The sequence below is a fragment of the Pleurodeles waltl genome, chromosome 12 (genome assembly GCF_031143425.1).
Source record: "Pleurodeles waltl isolate 20211129_DDA chromosome 12, aPleWal1.hap1.20221129, whole genome shotgun sequence".
NCBI lineage: Eukaryota > Metazoa > Chordata > Amphibia > Caudata > Salamandridae > Pleurodeles > Pleurodeles waltl.
The window spans coordinates 353,509,920-353,531,335 of record NC_090451.1 but is presented as its reverse complement, the minus strand read 5'-3'; the positions used below and the strand labels follow the sequence as shown (position 1 = coordinate 353,531,335).

The window sequence follows — 21,416 nt, the reverse complement described above, 5'->3', positions numbered from 1 at the left end:
CTTGGCCTACAGGGACACAGGTGCCAGTTTCACTTTGGTGACTGAAAACCTAGTGCCTCCTGAACAACACATCATTGGACAACAGTATAAGATTATTGATGTCCATAACTCCACTAAGTTTCTTCCCTTAGCTATAATTCAGTTTAGTTGGGGTGGAGTTACTGGCCCTAAGCAGGTGGTGGTATCACCTAGCTTACCTGTAGACTGTCTCTTAGGTAATGACCTAGAGGCCTCAGGTTGGGCTGATGTAGAGTTTTATGCCCATGCAGCCATGCTGGGCATCCCTGAGGAATTGTTCCCTCTCATTTCAAGTGAAATGAAAAAGCAAAGGAGAGAAGGCCTGAAAACTCAGGACCCCTCTCCATCAACAGGTAAAAAGGGTATCACAGTATCCCCTAACCACCCTACCATTCAGGATACTATTCCTGTGGTGGGAGAAACCTCTCCTGGGGTGGCACCTGTTCCAAGGGAATCATCAGCTGGCAAAGCTGGACTCCCTGAGGTGGAAGTACCTCTCTGTGGGATAACTAACATTGGTGAGAAAAACAGCACCATTTTAGTTAACATGGAGCATCCCTCCAACCCTCCCAGAGAAACTTTAGTGCAGAAACCCTGCACTACCTCACAACACTTAGGACAGCATCCCTGCCCTAGTGTGGAGCTCATAGGACAGCATCCCTGCCCTGCTCCAACTCAAGAGAAACAGCATCCCTGTTCTCTCTTCCAGCCAGATGGACAAAGTTTTTGCCCAGCTATGGCTTTTCTGAGACAGCATCCCTGTCTGGCATTTCCATCACTACAAATAGGTTCAGTGGACAATTCCCACTGCTCTAAACTAAAACTTACTGATAGAAACTCTGAAAATATATCTTCACATTGTTGCTTAGCTAAAAAACTTCAAACAGGGTGGTTTACATCCCCACAGGGAAGTAACCATATAGTGGATGATAAAGGGAGTAACCAGTCTATTGCAGAGCTACTCTCTACTTATCACCACTTAGACAATAAAGTCTCAACTGGCCAAGGTTAGCCTTATTGTCCTTCGTTTGAGGGGGGGTTGTGTGAGAAGGTAGCCTCTTTCTAGCCTTGTTACCCCCACTTTTGGCCTGTTTGTGAGTGTATGTCAGGGTGTTTTGTCACTGTTTTCACTGTCTCACTGGGAACCTGATAGCCAGGCCTCAGTGCTCATAGTGAAAACACCATGTTTTCAGTATGGTTGTTATGTGTCACTGGGATCCTGCTAGTCAGGACCCCAGTGCTCATAGGTTTGTGGCCTATATGTATGTGTCACTGGGACCCTGTCACACAGGGCCCCAGTGCTCATAGGTGTGCATGTATATGTTCCCTGTGTGGTGCCTAACTGTCTCACTGAGGCTCTGCTAACCAGAACCTCAGTGGTGATGCTCTCTCATTACTTTCAAATTGTCACTAACAGGCTAGTGACCATTTTTACCAATTTACATTGGCTTACTGGAACACCCTTATAATTCCCTAGTATATGGTACTGAGGTACCCAGGGTATTGGGGTTCCAGGAGATCCCTATGGGCTGCAGCATTTCTTTTGCCACCCATAGGGAGCTCTGACAATTCTTACACAGGCCTGCCACTGCAGCCTGAGTGAAATAACGTCCACGTTATTTCACAGCCATTTTACACTGCACTTAAGTAACTTATAAGTCACCTATATGTCTAACCTTTACCTGGTAAAGGTTAGGTGCAAAGTTACTTAGTGTGAGGGCACCCTGGCACTAGCCAAGGTGCCCCCACATTGTTCAGAGCCAATTCCCTGAACTTTGTGAGTGCGGGGACACCATTACACGCGTGCACTACATATAGGTCACTACCTATATGTAGCTTCACCATGGTAACTCCGAATATGGCCATGTAACATGTCTATGATCATGGAATTGCCCCCTCTATGCCATCCTGGCATTGTTGGTACAATTCCATGATCCCAGTGGTCTGTAGCACAGACCCTGGTACTGCCAGACTGCCCTTCCTGGGGTTTCTCTGCAGCTGCTGCTGCTGCCAACCCCTCAGACAGGCAGCTGCCCTCCTGGGGTCCAGCCAGGCCTGGCCCAGGATGGCAGAACAAAGAACTTCCTCTGAGAGAGGGTGTGACACCCTCTCCCTTTGGAAAATGGTGTGAAGGCAGGGGAGGAGTAGCCTCCCCCAGCCTCTGGAAATGCTTTGTTGGGCACAGATGTGCCCAATTCTGCATAAGCCAGTCTACACCGGTTCAGGGACCCCTTAGCCCCTGCTCTGGCGCGAAACTGGACAAAGGAAAGGGGAGTGACCACTCCCCTGACCTGCACCTCCCCTGGGAGGTGTCCAGAGCTCCTCCAGTGTGCTCCAGACCTCTGCCATCTTGGAAACAGAGGTGCTGCTGGCACACTGGACTGCTCTGAGTGGCCAGTGCCACCAGGTGACGTCAGAGACTCCTGCTGATAGGCTCCTTCAGGTGTTAGTAGCCTTTCCTCTCTCCTAGGTAGCCAAACCCTCTTTTCTGGCTATTTAGGGTCTCTGTCTCTGGGGAAACTTTAGATAACGAATGCATGAGCTCAGCCGAGTTCCTCTGCATCTCACTCTTCACCTTCTGATAAGGAATCGACCGCTGACCGCGCTGGAAGCCTGCAAACCTGCAACATAGTAGCAAAGACGACTACTGCAACTCTGTAACGCTGATCCTGCCGCCTTCTCGACTGTTTTCCTGCTTGTGCATGCTGTGGGGGTAGCCTGCCTCCTCTCTGCACCAGAAGCTCCGAAGAAATCTCCCGTGGGTCGACGGAATCGTCCCCCTGCAACCGCAGGCACCAAAAAGCTGCATCTCCGGTCCCTTGGGTCTCCTCTCAGCACGACGAGCGAGGTCCCTCGAATCCAGCGACACCATCCAAGTGACCCCCACAGTCCAGTGACTCTTCAGCCCAAGTTTGGTGGAGGTAAGTCCTTGCCTCACCTCGCTGGGCTGCATTGCTGGGAACCGCGACTTTGCAAGCTTCTCCGGCCCCTGTGCACTTCCGGCGGAAATCCTTCGTGCACAGCCAAGCCTGGGTCCACGGCACTCTAACCTGCATTGCACGACTTTCTAAGTTGGTCTCCGGCGACGTGGGACTCCTTGGTGCAACTTCGGCGAGCACCGTTTCACGCATCCTTGTAGTGCCTGTTTCTGGCACTTCTCCGGGTGCTACCTGCTTCAGTGAGGGCTCTTTGTCTTGCTCGACGTCCCCTCTCTTTTCAGGTCCAATTTGCGACCTCCTGGTCCCTCCTGGGCCCCAGCAGCGTCCAAAAACGCCAAACGCACAATTTGCGTGTAGCAAGGCTTGTTGCCGTCCTTCCGGCGGGAAAACACTTCTGCACGACTCTCCAAGGCGAGAGGGATCCGTCCACCAAAGGGGAAGTCTCTAGCCCTTTTCGTTCCTGCAGAAATCTCAGCTTCTTCTGTCCAGTCGAAGCTTCTTTGCACCCGCAGCTGGCATTTCCTGGGCATCTGCCCATCTCCGACTTGCTTGTGACTTTTGGACTTGGTCCCCTTGTTCCACAGGTACCCTAGATTGGAAATCCACAGTTGTTGCATTGCTGGTTTGTGTCTTTCCTGCATTATTCCTCTAACACGACTCTTTTGTCCTTAGGGGAACTTTAGTGCACTTTGCACTCACTTTTCAGGGTCTTGGGGAGGGTTATTTTTCTAACTCTCACTATTTTCTAATAGTCCCAGCGACCCTCTACAAGGTCACATAGGTTTGGGGTCCATTCGTGGTTCGCATTCCACTTTTGGAGTATATGGTTTGTGTTGCCCCTATCCCTATGTTTCCCCATTGCATCCTATTGTAACTATACATTGTTTGCACTGTTTTCTAAGACTATACTGCATATTTTTGCTATTGTGTATATATATCTTGTGTATATTTCCTATCCTCTCACTGAGGGTACACTCTAAGATACTTTGGCATATTGTCATAAAAATAAAGTACCTTTATTTTTAGTATAACTGTGTATTGTGTTTTCTTATGATATTGTGCATATGACACTAAGTGGTACTGTGGTAGCTTCACACGTCTCCTAGTTCAGCCTAAGCTGCTCTGCTAAGCTACCATTATCTATCAGCCTAAGCTGCTAGACACCCTATACACTAATAAGGGATAACTGGGCCTGGTGCAAGGTGCAAGTACCCCTTGGTACTCACTACAAGCCAGTCCAGCCTCCTACAAGCGTCACAATGGTAACTCCGAACATGGCCATGTAACATATCTAAGATCATGGAATTGTCACCCCAATACCATTCTGGTATTGGGGGGACAATTCCATGATCCCCCGGGTCTCTAGCACAGAACCCGGGTACTGCCAAACTGCCTGTCCAGGGTTTCCACTGCAGCTGCTGCCAACCCCTCAGACAGGATTCTGCCCTCCTGGAAGGCAGAACAAAGGATTTCCTCTGTGAGAGGGTGTTACACCCTCTCCCTTTGGAAATAGGTGTGAAGGGCTGGGGAGGAGTAGCCTCCCCCAGCCTCTGGAAATGCTTTGAAGGTGCCCATCTCTGCATAAGCCAGTCTACACCGGTTCAGGGATCCCCCAGCCCTGCTCTGGCGCAAAACTGGACAAAGGAAAGGGGAGTGACCACTCCCCTGCACCTCCCAGGGGAGGTGCCCAGAGCTCCTCCAGTGTGTCCCAGACCTCTGCCATCTTGGATTCAGAGGTGTTGGGGCACAATGGACTGCTCTGAGTGGCTAGTGCCAGCAGTGACGTCAGAGAACCCTCCTGATAGGTTCTTACCTCTCTTGGTAGCCAAACCTCCTTTCTTGGTAGCCAAACCTCCTTTTCTGGCTATTTAGGGTCTCTCCTCTGGGCTATTCCTCAGATAACGAATGCAAGAGCTCACCAGAGTTCTTCTGCACTTCCCTCTTCCACTTCTGCCAAGGATCGACCGCAACAAAGTAGCAAGAAGACTACCAGCAACATTGTAGTGCCTCATCCTGCCGGCTTTCTCGACTGTTTCCTGGTGGTGCATGCTCTGAGGGCCGTCTGCCTTTACCCTGCACTGGAAGCCAAGAAGAAATCTCCTGTGGGTCGACCGAATCTTCCCCCTGCTAAGGCAGGCCCCAAAAGACTGCATCACTGGTCCTCTGGGTCCCCTCTCATCCTGACGAGCGTGGTCCCAGGAACACTGGAGATGGGTCAAAGTGTCTCCCACAGTCCAGTGGCCCTTCTGTCCAAATTTGGTGGAGGTAAGTCCTTGCCTCCCCACGCCAGACAGAAAACCTGTGTACTGCGTGATTTGCAGCTGCTCCGGCTTCTGTGCACTTCTCCAAGGATTAATTTGTACACAGCCTAGCCTGGGTCCCCAGCACTCCGTCCTGCAGTGCTCAACCCGCTGAGTTGGACTCCGACGTCGTGGGACCCTCCTTTTGTGATTCTGAGTTCACAGATCTTCTAAGTGCCTGCTCCGGTACTTCTGCGGGTGCTGCCTGCTTCTGCAGGGTCTCTCTGAGTTGCTGAGCACCCCCTCTGTCTCCTCCTCCAAGGGGCGACATCCTGGTCCTTCCTGATCCCCAGCAGCACCCAAAAACCTCTACCGGGACCCTTCCTGCTAGCAAGGCTTGTTTGCAGTATTTCTGCGTGGAAACACTTTTGCAACATCCAGTATGCCGTGGGACATCTTCCATCCAAAGGAGAAGTTCCTAGCCCTTTTCGTTGTTGCAGAATCCTCCGCTTCTTCCACCCGGATGCAGCCCTTTTGCACCTTCAACTGGGGTTTTCTGGGCTCCTGCCCCCCCTGGACACTATCACGACTCTTGGACTTGGTCCCCTTCGTTTTCAGGTCCGCAGGTCCAGGAATCTGACTTCAGTGTTTTGCTGGTGCTTGTGGTTCTTGCAGAATCCCCCTATCACAGCTATTATGTAGGGTAACTTTACTTTATGAAGTATTGGATCTTTCATAAATTCACATGCTTGAATCAGCCCCGTCGTCGAAGTGGGAGTCCCACGGTACATGAAATAGCAATAAATAATAAATATTTTTTTTTTGCCATAGGCTATAATGGAGCCAGCACTTGCTCACATAGCCTATCCATGTCCTTTTGTGAAAGGACCCAAACCTGCCTGCTGTCCAATCAGGCACCAGCACCCTCTAGAACCTTCTCCAGAGAAGCTCCCTTCCTCAGATTTTCTACCGCACATCGTGTGAAGGGAGTCTCCCTGAGCTCTGCTCAGTTTTTCTTCTACTTCAGAATTTTTTCTCTCAAAAGAGTTGAAAATATGTCGGATTCTTCTAGGAAAGGCCTTTTCCGCCCTTGTAAGACCTGTGGAAAGAAAAGGCTCCATGTGGATGACCCACATAAAGACTGTCTCTATTGTCTCTACCCACAACACCAGGTTAAGGACTGCAAAATATGTCGCACCTTCTCCACAAAGACCCTCAGAGACCGTGAGGGCAGGATCCTGACATGGTTACAGGCCAAATCCTGTACTTCAGGTGAGGAGAGTGGGTCAGAGAGGCCACACAAAAGGTCCAGATCTGAGGACCTAGGCCACACAGAATAATCCAGGAAGCGGCAGAAATCACATCATGGGAAGGGCTTACAGACTTCAGTCTCCTCTGAGCCTTCCTCTCCTCTTCAAAAGAAGGAGTCCTACGTCTATCTCCTTCCTCAGAGCCTTCCACTTCTGGAAAAATGACTAAAAATTAGATCGACGACGACAACACCGTCGACGACCGTGACGACGACGACGGTACCAACAACTACCGTCTCCACTACATCGTCGACGAGACCGTCGTCAGCGTTGACGACTTTAACATCGACGGTAAGGGATCCTATCCCCACTCTCAAAAGTCCGTCGACGAGTATAGCAAAAACATCGTCGGTAGCAACACCGTCGACAACTGCCCCGTCGACTATAACATCAGCGACGCCATTGTCATCGACGTAATCAAAAACAGTGACAACGAGGAAGATACTCATAGGATATGGGCGCTCACAGATAGTCCAAAGAATAAATAAACAACACATTTAGTTCATGGCACGGTGCTTCTGACAAGAGGATCTCCCTCAATCCTCCAATGTTTCCAGAGAAACGCAATAGCATACAAACAAGAGTCGTAGCACTCGTGGTATAAAGACAGAGTTAGAAGTTGTTCGTATGTTCAGTATTCTTCGTAAATTATCAACCAAACTTTTGTTTATATCACAATCCGAGTTTTATTAGTACTGTTCAACAATCCTCCACAAGAACAGCTTATTCGAATGTTCAGATATCCTCCAAAAGAACAGCCATTAGTACTGTTCAACAATCCTCCACAAGAACAGCCTATTTAAATGTTCAGATATCCTCCAAAAGAACAGCCAACACGTGTTTCATCCTCTGAGAAGTATCTCTCATTGAGGACTTCATCAGGGCTTACTGTACTTCATAAGTTCAAAACTATCATATCGTTCAGTATTCTTCGAATATTGTCTCCGTCAGAATGTCCGAATAACTTAGTAAAGGAAAAAAGGGAGGAACGCCGCGCGGTCAAATTCACCCGCAGCGTTCCCGAATCTGGTGGCTGCGATGTATCATTGTCATCGACGTTTTCGCCATCGACAAAGAAGCTACTGTCGACGCCACTACCGTCTGCACCATCCACGGCTGCATCAACTTTCACGCCATCGTCAGCACTGGTGCCTAGTAGACAAATTGAGGCCACTCCTGCCTCTTCCAGGTCTCCAGATCTCCGAGCCATGGTCAGGATCAGATCTCCACCTGCACCGAACATTTATCCATCTGACACATCTCCAAACAAGGTGTCGGCCTTAGTACCCAGTCACCTTCTTGACTGGGAGGAATCTGACGAAGGTCCTTTCGGAGATGTACATAGTCCCTCGCAGTTCCATGTCAAGTACCGAGATGTGGATGAAGAGGATGAGTATGAACAATATCAACCATACTACTCTCATCAGGAACAGTATTACGAAACACGAGAGCCTCAACACAGAGATACTGTACAAATGCCTTCCTCCTTAATCCAGGATTTACAATCCATGCTTCAGGATTATAGGAGACGGTTCCCACTGGCAGCGGAAGATCAACCACCAGCGCCAGTCTCTCCGGTAACACCAGTTAATCCTCCTCCTCCTCCAGCTACTCCAAGATTGACATCTCACTCGGTGTTAGCTGCACCCCCCAGAGATGAAGGTTCCACTTCAGGGGAAGAGGAACAGGAAGAAGGAGAAATTTCTACTCCGCAACATCCTACCGAGGAATGGGATGATTACTTGGCCCCCACTCCTTCTCCACCACCTCCTCGCCCTCTGATTCTCCGCCCGAGGACATAGGTGGTTTCCATAATCTTATGGACAGAGCCGCGGTACGTTTTCACCTGCCAACATCTGTCTCCCAGTCGGAATGTTTCCTACATGATTTCAAGGAGCAATCACGGAAGTTGGTACGGTCCATTCCGATTATTGACTTTATATGGAATGAGGGCACAAAGATTATGAAAAACCCGGCTACGGTTCCTCCAGTTCCACAAAAACTGGATAAAAAATACAAGGCAACTCAAGATTATCCGGCATGCCTTACTGGCCATCCAAAGCCTGACTCAGTCATCTCACAGGCTGCTCAAAGGCGCTCCAAAAATCCATCGAAGCCTATCTCTACTCCTCCAGACAAGGAAGGTCGCAGACTGGACAATATAGACAAGAGATTCTCCTCCATGTCTGCAATCACCGTCAGGGCAGCAAATTCTTTAGCGATTCTAGGCCGATATGACCGCCAAATGTGGTCCGACATGCAACCTTTCCTGGACCTTATCCCTGAAAATAAACAAGCAGAGGCACGAAAGATCCTACAGGAAGGTGAGCGTACGTCGGAAGAAATTATCGACTGCGCTCTTGACATAGCCTCTACTGGTTTCCGCCAACTAGCGGGTGCCGTGGTCTTACGACGGCAAGGTTGGCTCAAGGCCACATCTTTTAGACCAGAAGTGCAGTCCCGAATCCTAGACATGCCTTACGATGGCGAATCTCTGTTTGGCAAACATGTGGATGACGCACTTCAAGCCATCAAGACGGACACGGACACCGCCAAGTCCCTGGGTACCCTGCAGTACCGGAAACAGCCCTTTCGAGGGGCTAGAGGAAGAGGTTTCACCTCATTTCGAGGTTCCTTCCATAGACAATACCAGCAATCCCAGTACAGGCCTTCATACCACCAGCAGTACAGGCAATCATCGACTGCCTCCTACACCAGACAAAGAGGTAAACGAAGGCAGGGTTCGCAATCCAGAGATCAGCCCAGAAAACAATGATCTTCTACAGGTACCGGCTATGCTCCCCCAATGCCCACGACATCAGCAAATAGGAGCAAACATTTCCAACTTCATCCAAGAGTGGAAGAAGATAACATCAGACAGATGGGTGCTCGATATAGTGACAAGAGGTCATACCCTGGAATTCACACAAAAGCCACCGCCTCACCCACCAACATCAAGCAGGTCTCTCCATCTTCGTCTGCTTCAAGCGGAAGTATTCAGCCTTCTTGCCAAAGGGGCTATAGAAGCAGTTCCTCTGCAACAACGGGGTCTCGGATTCTACTCCCGTTTTTTCCTCATAAGGAAGAAGTCAGGAGAGTGCCGTCCTATACTAGACCTCAGGAAACTCCACAAGTTCCTTCGGAAACAATCCTTCTGGATGATCACACTGTCAGATATCTTGCACCTCCTGAATCCTGGAGATTTTATAACAACTCTAGATCTCCAGGACGCCTACTTCCACATTCCAATACATCAAAAGCATCGCAAATATCTCCGTTTTACAGTAGCCGGTACCCATTATCAGTTCAGAGTCCTTCCATTTGGCCATAGATCAGCTCCAAGAATCTTCATGAAATACCTTGCCCCAGTCGCAACCTCCCTCAGAAGCAAGGGTTTCCAGGTGTTCCCATACCTGGACGACTGGCTAATAAAAGCTCCGTCATCTCTACTAGCTTTCAAAGCGACAAACGCCTGCCTAAAACTATTCAACGGTTTGGGTTTAACAGTGAACCTACAGAAGTCAGTCGTGTTTCCCGCACGCAGGATAATTTTCCTGGGAGCAGAATTAGATACTATTCAAAACAAGGCATATCTTACCCTGGCAAGACAGCAGAAGCTGACCCAATTGGCTGTCACAATCTCCGCAAGAAAGTTCGTTTCAGTACGACTATTCAAATCGCTTCTGGGCATGATTTCCTCAGCCATAGTCCTAGTACAACTAGCAAGACTCAAAATGAGGCCGCTGCAAGAGGAACTCCAACTTCAGTGGACCCAGTCGCAAGGATCCTTCGACGACTTAATAACTATCACACCAAAGATTCGCCAGGCGTTAGAATGGTGGTCTCACATCAACCACCTCTCCCACGGTCTAACTTTTCTGGCACCAATAACAGATTTCGTCATCACCACGGACGCCTCCTTGGAAGGATGGGGAGGCCACTTACAGGACATGCGCATTCAAGGCAGATGGTCCAAGCTCCAAAAAGAGATGCACATAAACCTGTTAGAGCTCAAGGCGATTCATCTCACGCTCAAAGCTTTTCTGCCACGCATTGCAGGATCATCAGTGTTAGTCAGAACAGACAACACAACAAGCATGTTCTACATCAACAAGCAGGGAGGAACAAGATCCCTCTCCCTCTCAAGAGAAGCTCAGTCTCTGGAACTGGCTCACACTGAACAACGTCCGCCTCAGGGCGGAGCACCTGGCTGGCGTCAACAATGCTCTAGCGGACTCTCTCAGCAGGACGGACGACAACTGTCACGAGTGGGAACTCAACCAGACCATACTCGAGGACATCTTCCAATGATGGGGTCGGCCGATCCTAGATTTGTTCGCCACCAATCTGAACGCCAAATGCCAGTTCTACGCCAGTTGATACTCACTCCCGGGGTCGTGGGGAAATGCTCTTTTGATACGATGGTCCGGGACCTTTGCATACGCTTTTCCCCCCATTCCACTGATTCCCAGGCTCCTCAGGAAAATGAAGACCGAATGCTGCAGGATCATTCTCATAGCCCCCAAGTGGCCGAGGCAGTACTGGTACACGGAGCTCCTACTCCTGTCAGTAGCTAATCCAGTCCGCCTCCCTTGCAACCACTATCTTCTAACGAAGAATCAGGGTCTCATCTTAAATCCCGATCCAACTTCACTACACTTGCATGCTTGGCTCCTGAGTACAGAGAGTTCCAAGATATGAACATTGATCAAGAATGTAGACTTATATTATCTAAGGCACGAGCAGAGAGCACGAACAAGACATACAAACTCAAATGGAAGAGATTCTGTGTTTGGTGCTCTCAGAATAATTTTCACCCATTTCAGATTAATCCTGAGCAAATTCTTTCTTACCTGCTCTCTCTCTCCAAAGCTGGTCTTTCCCACGCATCAGTCAAGATTCACCTAGCAGCTATGGCCTCTTACAGACGATCGGCTGACACGCCATCTATCGGCTCATCCAGAGTCATCAAACAGTTTATGAAAGGGCTGTTCCGCACCTTTCCTCTGGTACGCTTACCTCCGCCAGAGTGGCATCTTAATATCGTCCTCTCCCAACTCATGAAAGCTCCTTTTGAGCCCATTCAGAGGGCGGAGCTCAAGTACATCACCTGGAAAGTGTCAACCTTGCTCGCTCTCACCTCTACCAGGAGAGTTAGTGATATACAGGCGTTCACTACTAAAGAACCCTTTTTAGTTTTCTCTGAAGACTTCGTTATGCTCCGAACCAATCCCAAATATATTCCCAAGGTTCCATCTTCGTTCCACCTCAATGAACCTGTTATTCTACAAACCTTTTTTCCAAACCCTACTACGATAGCAGAGAAAACTCTCCACTCCTTGGACATCAAACGATGCCTAAAATGTTATCTGCAAAGTACCAAACACATCAGAAAATCAGACCAACTCCTAGTATCTTATTCTCTGGGACGACAGGGAACAGGAGTAACCAAGGCTACTATAGCCCGATGGATTTCTTCGACAATCCAATTTTGTCACACCAAGGCTGGAAAACCCTTGACTAAGCGCCCGAGAGCCCACTCCACAAGAGCAGTCTCCACACCGGCTGCTTTGTTTCAAGGTATTGCCCTTGATAAAATTTGCCAGGCTGCGACATGGAAAACTACGCACTCCTTTATGCAGCACTACTGTTTGGAGTCATCACAAAGAACAGACTCTCTAGTAGGACAAGCTGTGCTACGCCATCTCTTTCATTAAGGTGAGACCTTTCCTTAGTTATAGACAAATGGTTTGAAATGCAAATAACAATGTTTTTCTATTATGCTTCCATATGAATGGGTAATGTCTATATATATATATATATATATATATAATTATATCGGCATTTACAGCATGAATTTCATTTCAGAATATATGTGCATGTACTTAAAAGTGTATATATATATATATATATATATATATACATATTCCTTCAAAGCTCACGATCAGAAATGTATGACTTAATTATTTATATTGGAGAGAGAGGGTTTTCATGCTCGCACCCTCCATCCACGCTGGATACAATGTTTATCAACCATACTGCTGTCTATTCAGATTCAAGCATGTGAATTTATGAAAGATCCAATACTGGATAAGAAAACAAGTTACTTACCTGTAACTACAGTTATCCAGTATTGGTATCTTTCATAACTTCACATGCGACCCACCCTCCTCCCCTTTGATGCTCGCATTTCCTCTCAGGTTATAATTTTTCACTCTCGTGCTGGAAAATCTGAGGAAGGGAGCTTCTCTGGAGAAGGTTCTAGAGGGTGCTGGTGCCTGATTAGACAGTAGGCAGGTTTGGGTCCTTTCACAAAAGGACATGGATAGGCTATGTGAGCAAGTGCTGGCTCCATTATAGCCTATGGCAAAAAAAAATTCTTTATTATTTATTGCTATTTTATGTACCGTGGGACTCCCACTTCGACGACTGGGATGATTCAAGCATGTGAATTTATGAAAGATACCAATACTGGATAACTGTAGTTACAGGTAAGTAACTTGTTTTCTTACTGTTTTCTCACAGTCCCAGCGACCCTCTACAATCTCCCATAGGTCTGGGGTCCATTCGTGATTCGCATTCCACTTTTGGAGTATATGGTTTGTGTTGCCCCTAGACCTATGTTTACCTATTGCATCCTATTGTTATTCTACATTGTTTGCACTACTTGTCTTACTGTTACTTACCTGTTTTGGGTTTGTGTACATATAATTTGTGGACATTACTTACCTCCTAAGTGAGGGTATCCTCTGAGATACTTTTGGCATATTGTCACTAAAATAAAGTACCTTTATTTTTAGTAACTCAGAGTATTGTGTTTTCTTTTGGTATTGTGGTATATGATATAAGTGGTATAGTAGGAGCTTTGCATGTCTCCTAGTTCAGCCTAAGCTGCTTTGCTGTAGCTACCTTCTATCAGCCTAAGCTGCTAGAAACACCTCCATTCTACTGATAAGGGATTACTTGAACCGGCACAGGGTGTAAGTACCACAAGGTACCCACTATAAGCCAGGCCAGCGTCCTACAGTGCTGCCCCTGCGTACCTTTTCCTAGGCTGCCCTTCTCAGTTATGCCTCCTGCCGCTTCCCGTCCTACATTACCTCAGGACAACTTCCTGTAAGTCATTGGTGAGCTGTATGGTCCTACTTTAACTGTTCCTGTTTTTCTCCCTGCCCAGAGGGTTGTTTCCAGTGCAAAAGTGAGGATATAACACCCCATTGATGGTCCAAATTCTGCACATTTAATGAATGTTAGGAGAGCACATGCCTTTTGTATGTACAACACTCATTTATATCGAAAGATAGGCAAAGTAAGATGAAACCTTAAAGGAAGCATGTTGAGTTGTACTGCAAGAGCTTGATGTTTAAATACATATCGGGAACAGGCAGGACAGCGTGCATTTAGTAATTAAGACCTTCTTCTCACCATCCAGTTTTATCAGAAGACAGACAAAGGAATTATTTGAATGAACTGTTGGCAAACCAGGGCTAGCTGGTGTTGTAGCTACACTGTCAATTATTAACATTTGGGTGAGTTGGGAATGTGCCAAATGTGGCAAAAGCAACCTATTGTCAGAAACTGAGACAATAATGCAGGTTTTCTAATAAACATGAATAAAAAGAGACCCTGCTGTTCTGAGGTTTGCAGAAATCTTAAAACAATATTGAAAGATATTCAAAAGTTTATACCTAAATATCTACCCACACAAAGCCAATATCACTTCAATGCGTTTGGATGTCTCTGTTTAAGATCCATGCAATTTCAATTAAATACGTTTACCCCTGATCCGGCAGCAACAGAACGATAACAGCATTACATTGGGTCGTAGAGGATGATAAAGCATCAGAGTTAGGGTCAATTTTCTGTGAGATAGTGTCACTGCTTTAGGCGATTTCAATCTTGTAGATTATATATTAGTGTCATCATTGGTCTGGACTTCCACCTTCTCCTGGCTAGACCACGAAAATATTCCTCTTTTGACCCAGTTATTTCCCACAGGTGGTGTGGGATGAGCACCCTGACCTGTGACACGTTTAGAGCAAGCATTTGCAATCCAATGGGTCTTCCGTTTGCTCGAGTTAGAGCTATTAGGGTTGTAAATTCCTAACTGGAATTTTCTTCCCACATAAATTTAAAATGAAAAGTAAAACAGTTGACATAAGCGAGCCGATTCAAAGCACCATGGCAGCCATAAGCATGAGCGCGAAGGACAGACACAAAAAGAAAAAGAGGTTTGCTTGCAGTCAAACGTATCTGCAAAAGGGGAATTATCCATTAAGAGGGTGGTGCCCAAGGCGGTAACAAAACCGCCCTAAGGAGGGACAAACATAAAGCATTTACCAATGGTATCAAAGGATTTTTGAAAGGCAAGCCCATGAACAAGTGATAGTGATGGGCGTGAGGTGGGTGTGGTTAAAAGCCCACAGCTAGAAAACAACAGGTCAAAGCACTTGCGCACTCGACCTCAAAAGTGAATTTGAAACAGGAGTTACACAAGCAGAGCATGCGTCATGCTGACTCGTAAAATGCCTGCGGTTAGAATTTTTCTCACTATTTAACCTGCCTCAATGTCAATAGAAATCAAGGGCTTTCCCAACGGGTAATCTTTTAAAATTATTTTTCTTGTCATCAGCTTTACAAAAGACAACCCCAAAAGCAATGTTTTGAAAGAGTAAACATTACAGTGTCACTTTGCAACTGATTGACTTTAATTTGCTGTTTCTTTACATTTTTGATGGTTTGTGGATTAAAATGGGACTTTCTTTTTACCTTGAAAAGATTGTAAACATCTTCCTGAATTGTCCCCTTAATAGACATTTTCTGACATGGGATGGGCAGGACCAGTTGCACATAGAGGCTTTTATTTGATCTTCTAAAGTTATTTCCTTGTGGTCAACAAAGCACAGATATTATTTTGAACGTCATACTACCTTGAAGGGGCATCGTGATAAGTTTGATACCTTAAATTAACCAGTGGCGTAGCGTGGGGGGTGCAGGGGGGGCGAGTGCTAAAATCCACGGGTTAGGGGGCGCAAATTACTTGCCTTGCCCCAGGTGCTGACAACCCACGCTACACCACTGAAATTAACAGATCACAGTAACATGCGGTAGACCGAGGCTTTGAATAGAGCAATTGGAACTTCTGAAGAACACCAGATCTAACATAAAGAGGAACATAGGAGGACAACAGTGAGCACATACTAAGAGCAGTTATTAACAATCGAAACGTTCACACCGGGAAATGTATTTTAGTCTAAAATGTTAATTGTATTCAAGCGGCGTTAACTTACATAAAATACGAGTGCAGGGGCTGGAGTCAAGCGTTTCACGCTGATGTAGGACAGGATCTTCAACATGTGGCCTTCACGACCTGCTACATAAACGAGCCTAACCAAAAGAAGACATAAATGTTAGTCAAATCAAGCTGCGTAATTCATGCAGTATAAAAGTCATGAACAAAATATAAATCTTTAGCAAATGTTCACAGGATGTTAACAATAATGAAGCTAAGGTAGGTTTCCAAGAACCTGTTCCATTATCTTAAAGTTATAATATATTAGGACTGATCAAAGAGGCAGTCCATAAAGCTAGTTATTTGCCACCGCATTACCTAGGACACGAGCCATAGTACAGGGTGTGCAAGGGAGATGATGGGACGACTCGCTAAATTGGGAACTAACCAACCAATGACAATGCTTCATTTACAATGAATAATTACTGAAATAGGTATGCTATAGGCTAATGTGTTATTCTAAAGCTGACAGTTCTTTTTCCCTGAATGCTTAGTGACAAGATGGTTATTCCTTAAACTCTCATGGTTCACAGATCCTTTTCTCGTGTCTGTAAAGATCCGTGTTAAAGCTAGCTTTAGTTGTACGCCAGGCTTGCGTAATAAAGATAATAAATAGACACAAAAAAAATAAAAATAATGTTTTTTGGTCGGCTCTCATTCACCCATTCCTTGCTTCAAGTGTCATTCACAGTGAGGATCAGCCCTCCAAATACATTGACTAGGATAGGGGGTCAGTTACCATCAGCCATTGATTTGTTGACAGTATCTGTAGGAGGCTGACCTGGCTTATAGTGGGTACCTTGTGGTACTTACACCTTCTGCCAGGTCCAGTTATCCCTCATCAGTAGATTAGAGGTGTTCTAGCAGCTTAGTCTGATAGAGGTAGCTATAGCAGAGCAGCTTAGGCTGAACTAGGAGACATGCAAAGCTCCTACTATACCACTTATATAACTTAGCACTATATCATAAGAAAACACAGTACTCAGAGTTACTAAAAATAAAGGTACTTTATTTTAGTGACAATATGCCAAAAGAATCTCAGAGGATATACTCCCTTAGGAGGTAAGTGTAGGAAAGTACCATCTTGCCTGGCATGTTACCCCCATATTTCACTGTATACATGTTGTTTTAGTTGTATGTGTCACTGGGACCCTGCCAGCCAGGGCCCCAGTGCTCATAAGTGTGCCCTGTATGTGTTACCTGTGTTATGACTAACTGTCTCACTGAGGCTCTGCTAGCCGGAACCTCAGTGGTTATGCTCTCTCATTTTCTTTCCAAATTGTCACTAACAGGCTAGTGACCAATTTCACCAATTTACATTGGCATACTGGAACACCCTTATAATTCCTTAGTATATGGTACTGAGGTACCCAGGGTATTGGAGTTCCAGGAGATCCCTATGGGCTGCATTTCTTTTGCTACCCATAGGGAGCTCTGACAATTCTTACACAGGCCTGCCCTTGCAGCCTGAGTGAAATAACGTCCACGTTATTTCACAGCCATTTACCACTGCACTTAAGTAACTTATAAGTCACCTATATGTCTAACCTTTTCCTGGTAAAGGTTGGGTGCTAAGGTACTTAGTGTGTGGGCACCCTGGCACTAGCCAAGGTGCCGCCACATTGTTAAGGGCAAATTCCCCGGACTTTGTGAGTGCGGGGACACCATTACACGCGTGCACTGAACATATGTCACGACATATGTATAGCATCACAATGGTAACTCCGAACATGGCCATGTAACATGTCTAAAATCATGGAATTGTCACACCAATGCCATTTTGGCATTGGGGAGACAATTCCATGATCCCCTGAGTCTCTAGCTCAGACCCGGGTACTGCCAAACTACCTTTCCCGGGGTTTCACTGCAGCTGCTGCTGCTGCCAACCCCTCAGACAGGTTTCTGCCCTCCTGTGGTCCAGCCAGGCTTGGCCCAGGAAGGCAGAACAAAGGACTTCCTCATAGAGAGGGTGTTACACCCTCTCCCTTTGGAAAAAGGTGTTAGGGCTGGGGAGGAGTAGCCTCCCCCAGCCTCTGGAAATGCTTTCATGGGCACAGATGATGCCCATTTCTGCATGAGCCAGTCTACACCGGTTCAGGTTATCCCCCAGCCCTGCTCTGGCGCGAAACTGGACAAAGGAAAGGGGAGTGACCACTCCCCTGACCTGCACCTCCCCTGGGAGGTGCCCAGAGCTCCTCCAGGGTGCTCCAGACCTCTGCCATCTTGGAAACAGAGGTGCTGCTGGCACACTGGACTGCTCTGAGTGGCCAGTGCCAGCAGGTGACGTCAGAGACTCCTTCTGATAGGCTCCTACAGGTGTTGCTAGCCTATCCTCTCTCCTAAATAGCCAAACCTCCTTTTCTGGCTATTTGGGGTCTCTGCTTTGGGGAATTCCTTAGATAACGAATGCAAGAGCTCATCAGAGTTCCTCTGCATCTCTCTCTTCACCTTCTGCCAAGGAATCGACCGCTGACAGCGCTGGAAGCCTGCAAAACTGCAACAAAGTAGCAAAGACGACTACTCCGACCTTGTCACGCTGATCCAGGCGCCTTCTCGACTGTTTTCCTGGTGGTGCATGCTGTGGGGGTAGTCTGCCTCCTCTCTGCACTAGAAGCTCCGAAGAAATCTCCCGTGGGTCGACGGAATCTACCCCCTGCAACCGCAGGCACCAAAAGACTGCATCACCGGTCCTCTGGGTCTCCTCTCAGCACGACGAGCGAGGTCCCTTGAACTCAGCAACTCTGTCCAAGTGACTCCCACAGTCCAGTGACTCTTCAGTCCAAGTTTGGTGGAGGTAAGTCCTTGCCTCCCCACGCTAGACTGCATTGCTGGGAACCGCGTGATTTGCAGCTGCTCCGGCTTCTGTGCACTCTTCCAGGACTTCCTTTGTGCACAGCCAAGCCTGGGTCCCCGGCTCTCTAACCTACAGTGCACGACCTCCTGAGTTGTCCTCCGGCATAGTGGGACCCTCTTTTATGACTTCAGGTGAGCTCCGGTTCACTCCACTTTGTAGTGCCTATTCCGGCACTTCTGCAGGTGCTGCTTGCTTCTGAGTGGGCTCTTTGTCTTGCTGGACGCCCCCTCTGTCTCCTCACGCAATTGGCGACATCCTGGTCCCTCCTGGGCCACAGCAGCATCCAAAAACCCTAACCGCGACCTTTGCAGCTAGCAAGGCTTGTTGGCGGTCTTTCTGCACGGAAACACCTCTGCACGACTCTTCACGATGTGGGACATCCATCCTCCAAAGGGGAAGTTTCTAGCCCTTGTCGTTCTTGCAGAATCCACAGCTTCTACCATCTGGTGGCAGCTTCTTTGCACCCACAGCTGGCATTTCCTGGGCATCTGCCCACTCCCGACTTGATCGTGACTCTTGGACTTGGTCCCCTTGTTCCACAGGTACTCTCGTCAGGAAATTCATCGTTGTCGCATTGCTGGTGTTGGTCTACCTTGCAGAATTCCCCTATCACTACTTCTGTACTCTTTGGGGAACTTAGGTGCACTTTCCACCCACTTTTCAGGGTCTTGGGGTGGGCTATTTTTCTAACCCTCACTGTTTTCTTACAGTCCCAGCGACCCTCTACAAGGTCACATAGGTTTGGGGTCCATTCGCGATTCGCATTCCACTTCTAGAGTATATGGTTTGTGTTGCCCCTATCCCTATGTGCCCCCATTGCATTCTATTGTGACTATACATTGTTTGCACTGTTTTCTATTGCTATTACTGCATATTTTGGTATTGTGTACATATATCTTGTGTATATTTGCTATCCTCATACTGAGGGTACTCACTGAGATACTTTGGCATATTGTCATAAAAATAAAGTACCTTTATTTTTAGTATATCTGTGTATTGTGTTTTCTTATGATATTGTGCAAGTGACACTAGTGGTACTGTAGGAGCTTCACTCGTCTCCTAGTTCAGCCTAAGCTGCTCTGCTAAGCTACCTTTTCTATCAGCCTAAGCTGCTAGACACCCCTCTACACTAATAAGGGATACCTGGGCCTGGTACAAGGTGTAAGTACCTCTTGGTACCCACTACAAGCCAGTCCAGCCTCCTACAGTAAGTAATTGACACAAAATATACACACAAACCAAAATCAGGTAAGTAAACAGTTAGAAAAGTAGTGCAAATACTGTAGAACACAATAGATTGCAATAGGAGACAATAGGCCTAGGGGAAACACAAACCATACACTCCAAATTGGAATACGAACCACAAATGGACCCCAGGCCTAGTGTAGTGTGTAGAGGGTTGCTAGGAGTGTAAGAAAACACTAAGGGTGTCCAAGATACCCCACCCAAAGACCCTGAAAAGTAGGAGTAAAGTTACCCTACTATCCTAGAAAGAGTAAAATCGAGATAGGGGATTCTGCAAAGACAACTACTGACTGCAAAGCACTGAAGACGAACTCCTGAACCTGAGGACCTGTAAAGGAAGGGGACCAAGTCCAAGAGGTATGCAAGTGTCCAGGGGGGGCAGGAGCCCACTAAACCCCGGATGAAGGTGCGATAGGGCTGCCTCCGGGTGGAAGAAGCCGAAGATTCTGCAACAACGGAAGGTGCCAGGAACTTCTCCTCTGCATCCTCCAGCACGCCGTGGGACATCTTCTGACCAGAGTTGTTTCCACGCAGAAAGACCGCAAACAAGCCTTGCTAGCTGCAAGAGTCGCGGTGGAGGATTTTCGGTGCTGATAGGGTCCACAAAGCACCAGGAGGTCGCCCCTTGGAGGAGGAGACAGAGGGGGTGCTCAGCAATACAGAGTGCCCACGCAGAAGCAGGCAGCACCTACCGAAGTACCGGAACAGGCACTTAGAAGATCTGAGGACGACGGTCGACTCAGAACAACAAAAGAGGGTCCCACAACGTCGGAGTCCAACTCAGCGAGTTGGGCAATGCAGTACGGAGTGCTGGGGACCTGGGCTAGGCTGTGCACAAAGGAAGTCTTGTAAAAGTGCACAGAAGCCCGAGCAGCTGCAGTTCACGCAGTATTACTGTCTGGCGTGGGGAGGCAAGGACTTACCTCCACCAAATTTGGACAGAAGGGCCACTGGACTGTCGAAGACACTTGGACCCAGCTCCTGTGTTCCAGGGACCATGCTTGTCAAGATGAGAGGGGACCCAGAGGACCGGTGAGGCAGAAGTTTGGGCCCGTATTTATACTTTTTTTGCGCCGCATTTGCGTCGTTTTTTGACGCAAAAACGGCGCAAACTTGCAAAATGCCATTGTATTTTGTAGGTTTGCGCCGTTTTGCGCCAAAAAGCGGCGCAAATGCGGCGCTAAAAAAAGTATAAATACGGGCCTTGGTGCCTGTGTTAGCAGGGGGAAGATTCAGTCGACCCAATGGAGATTTCTTCTTGGCTTCCAGTGCAGGGTGAGGGCAGACAGCCCTCAGAGCATGCACCACCAGAAAACAGTCGAGAAATCCGGCAGCATGAGGCGCTACAATGTTGCTGGTAGTCTTCTTGATACTTTGTTGCGGTTATGTAGGCGTCCTGGAACAGTCAACGGTCGATCCTTGGCAGAAGTCGAAGAGGGAAGTGCAGAGGAACTCTGGTGAGCTCTTGCATTCGTTATCTGGTGAGATACCCACAGGAGAGACCCTGAAAAGCCCACA

At 47.5% G+C, this 21,416-nt stretch overlaps 1 protein-coding gene across 6 annotated transcripts in view; it reads right to left on the bottom strand.

Annotated features, from left to right (window-relative positions):
- Window positions 1–21,416, bottom strand: part of SLC7A9 (solute carrier family 7 member 9) — a 971,101-nt gene that overhangs the window by 161,439 nt on the left and 788,246 nt on the right. For all 6 annotated transcript variants that reach the window (XM_069216551.1, XM_069216557.1, XM_069216555.1 and 3 more), the window contains one exon: window positions 15,798–15,894. In XM_069216551.1, coding sequence (XP_069072652.1) covers window positions 15,798–15,894 — 97 coding nt within the window. The remainder of the gene's footprint in view (window positions 1–15,797; window positions 15,895–21,416) is intronic.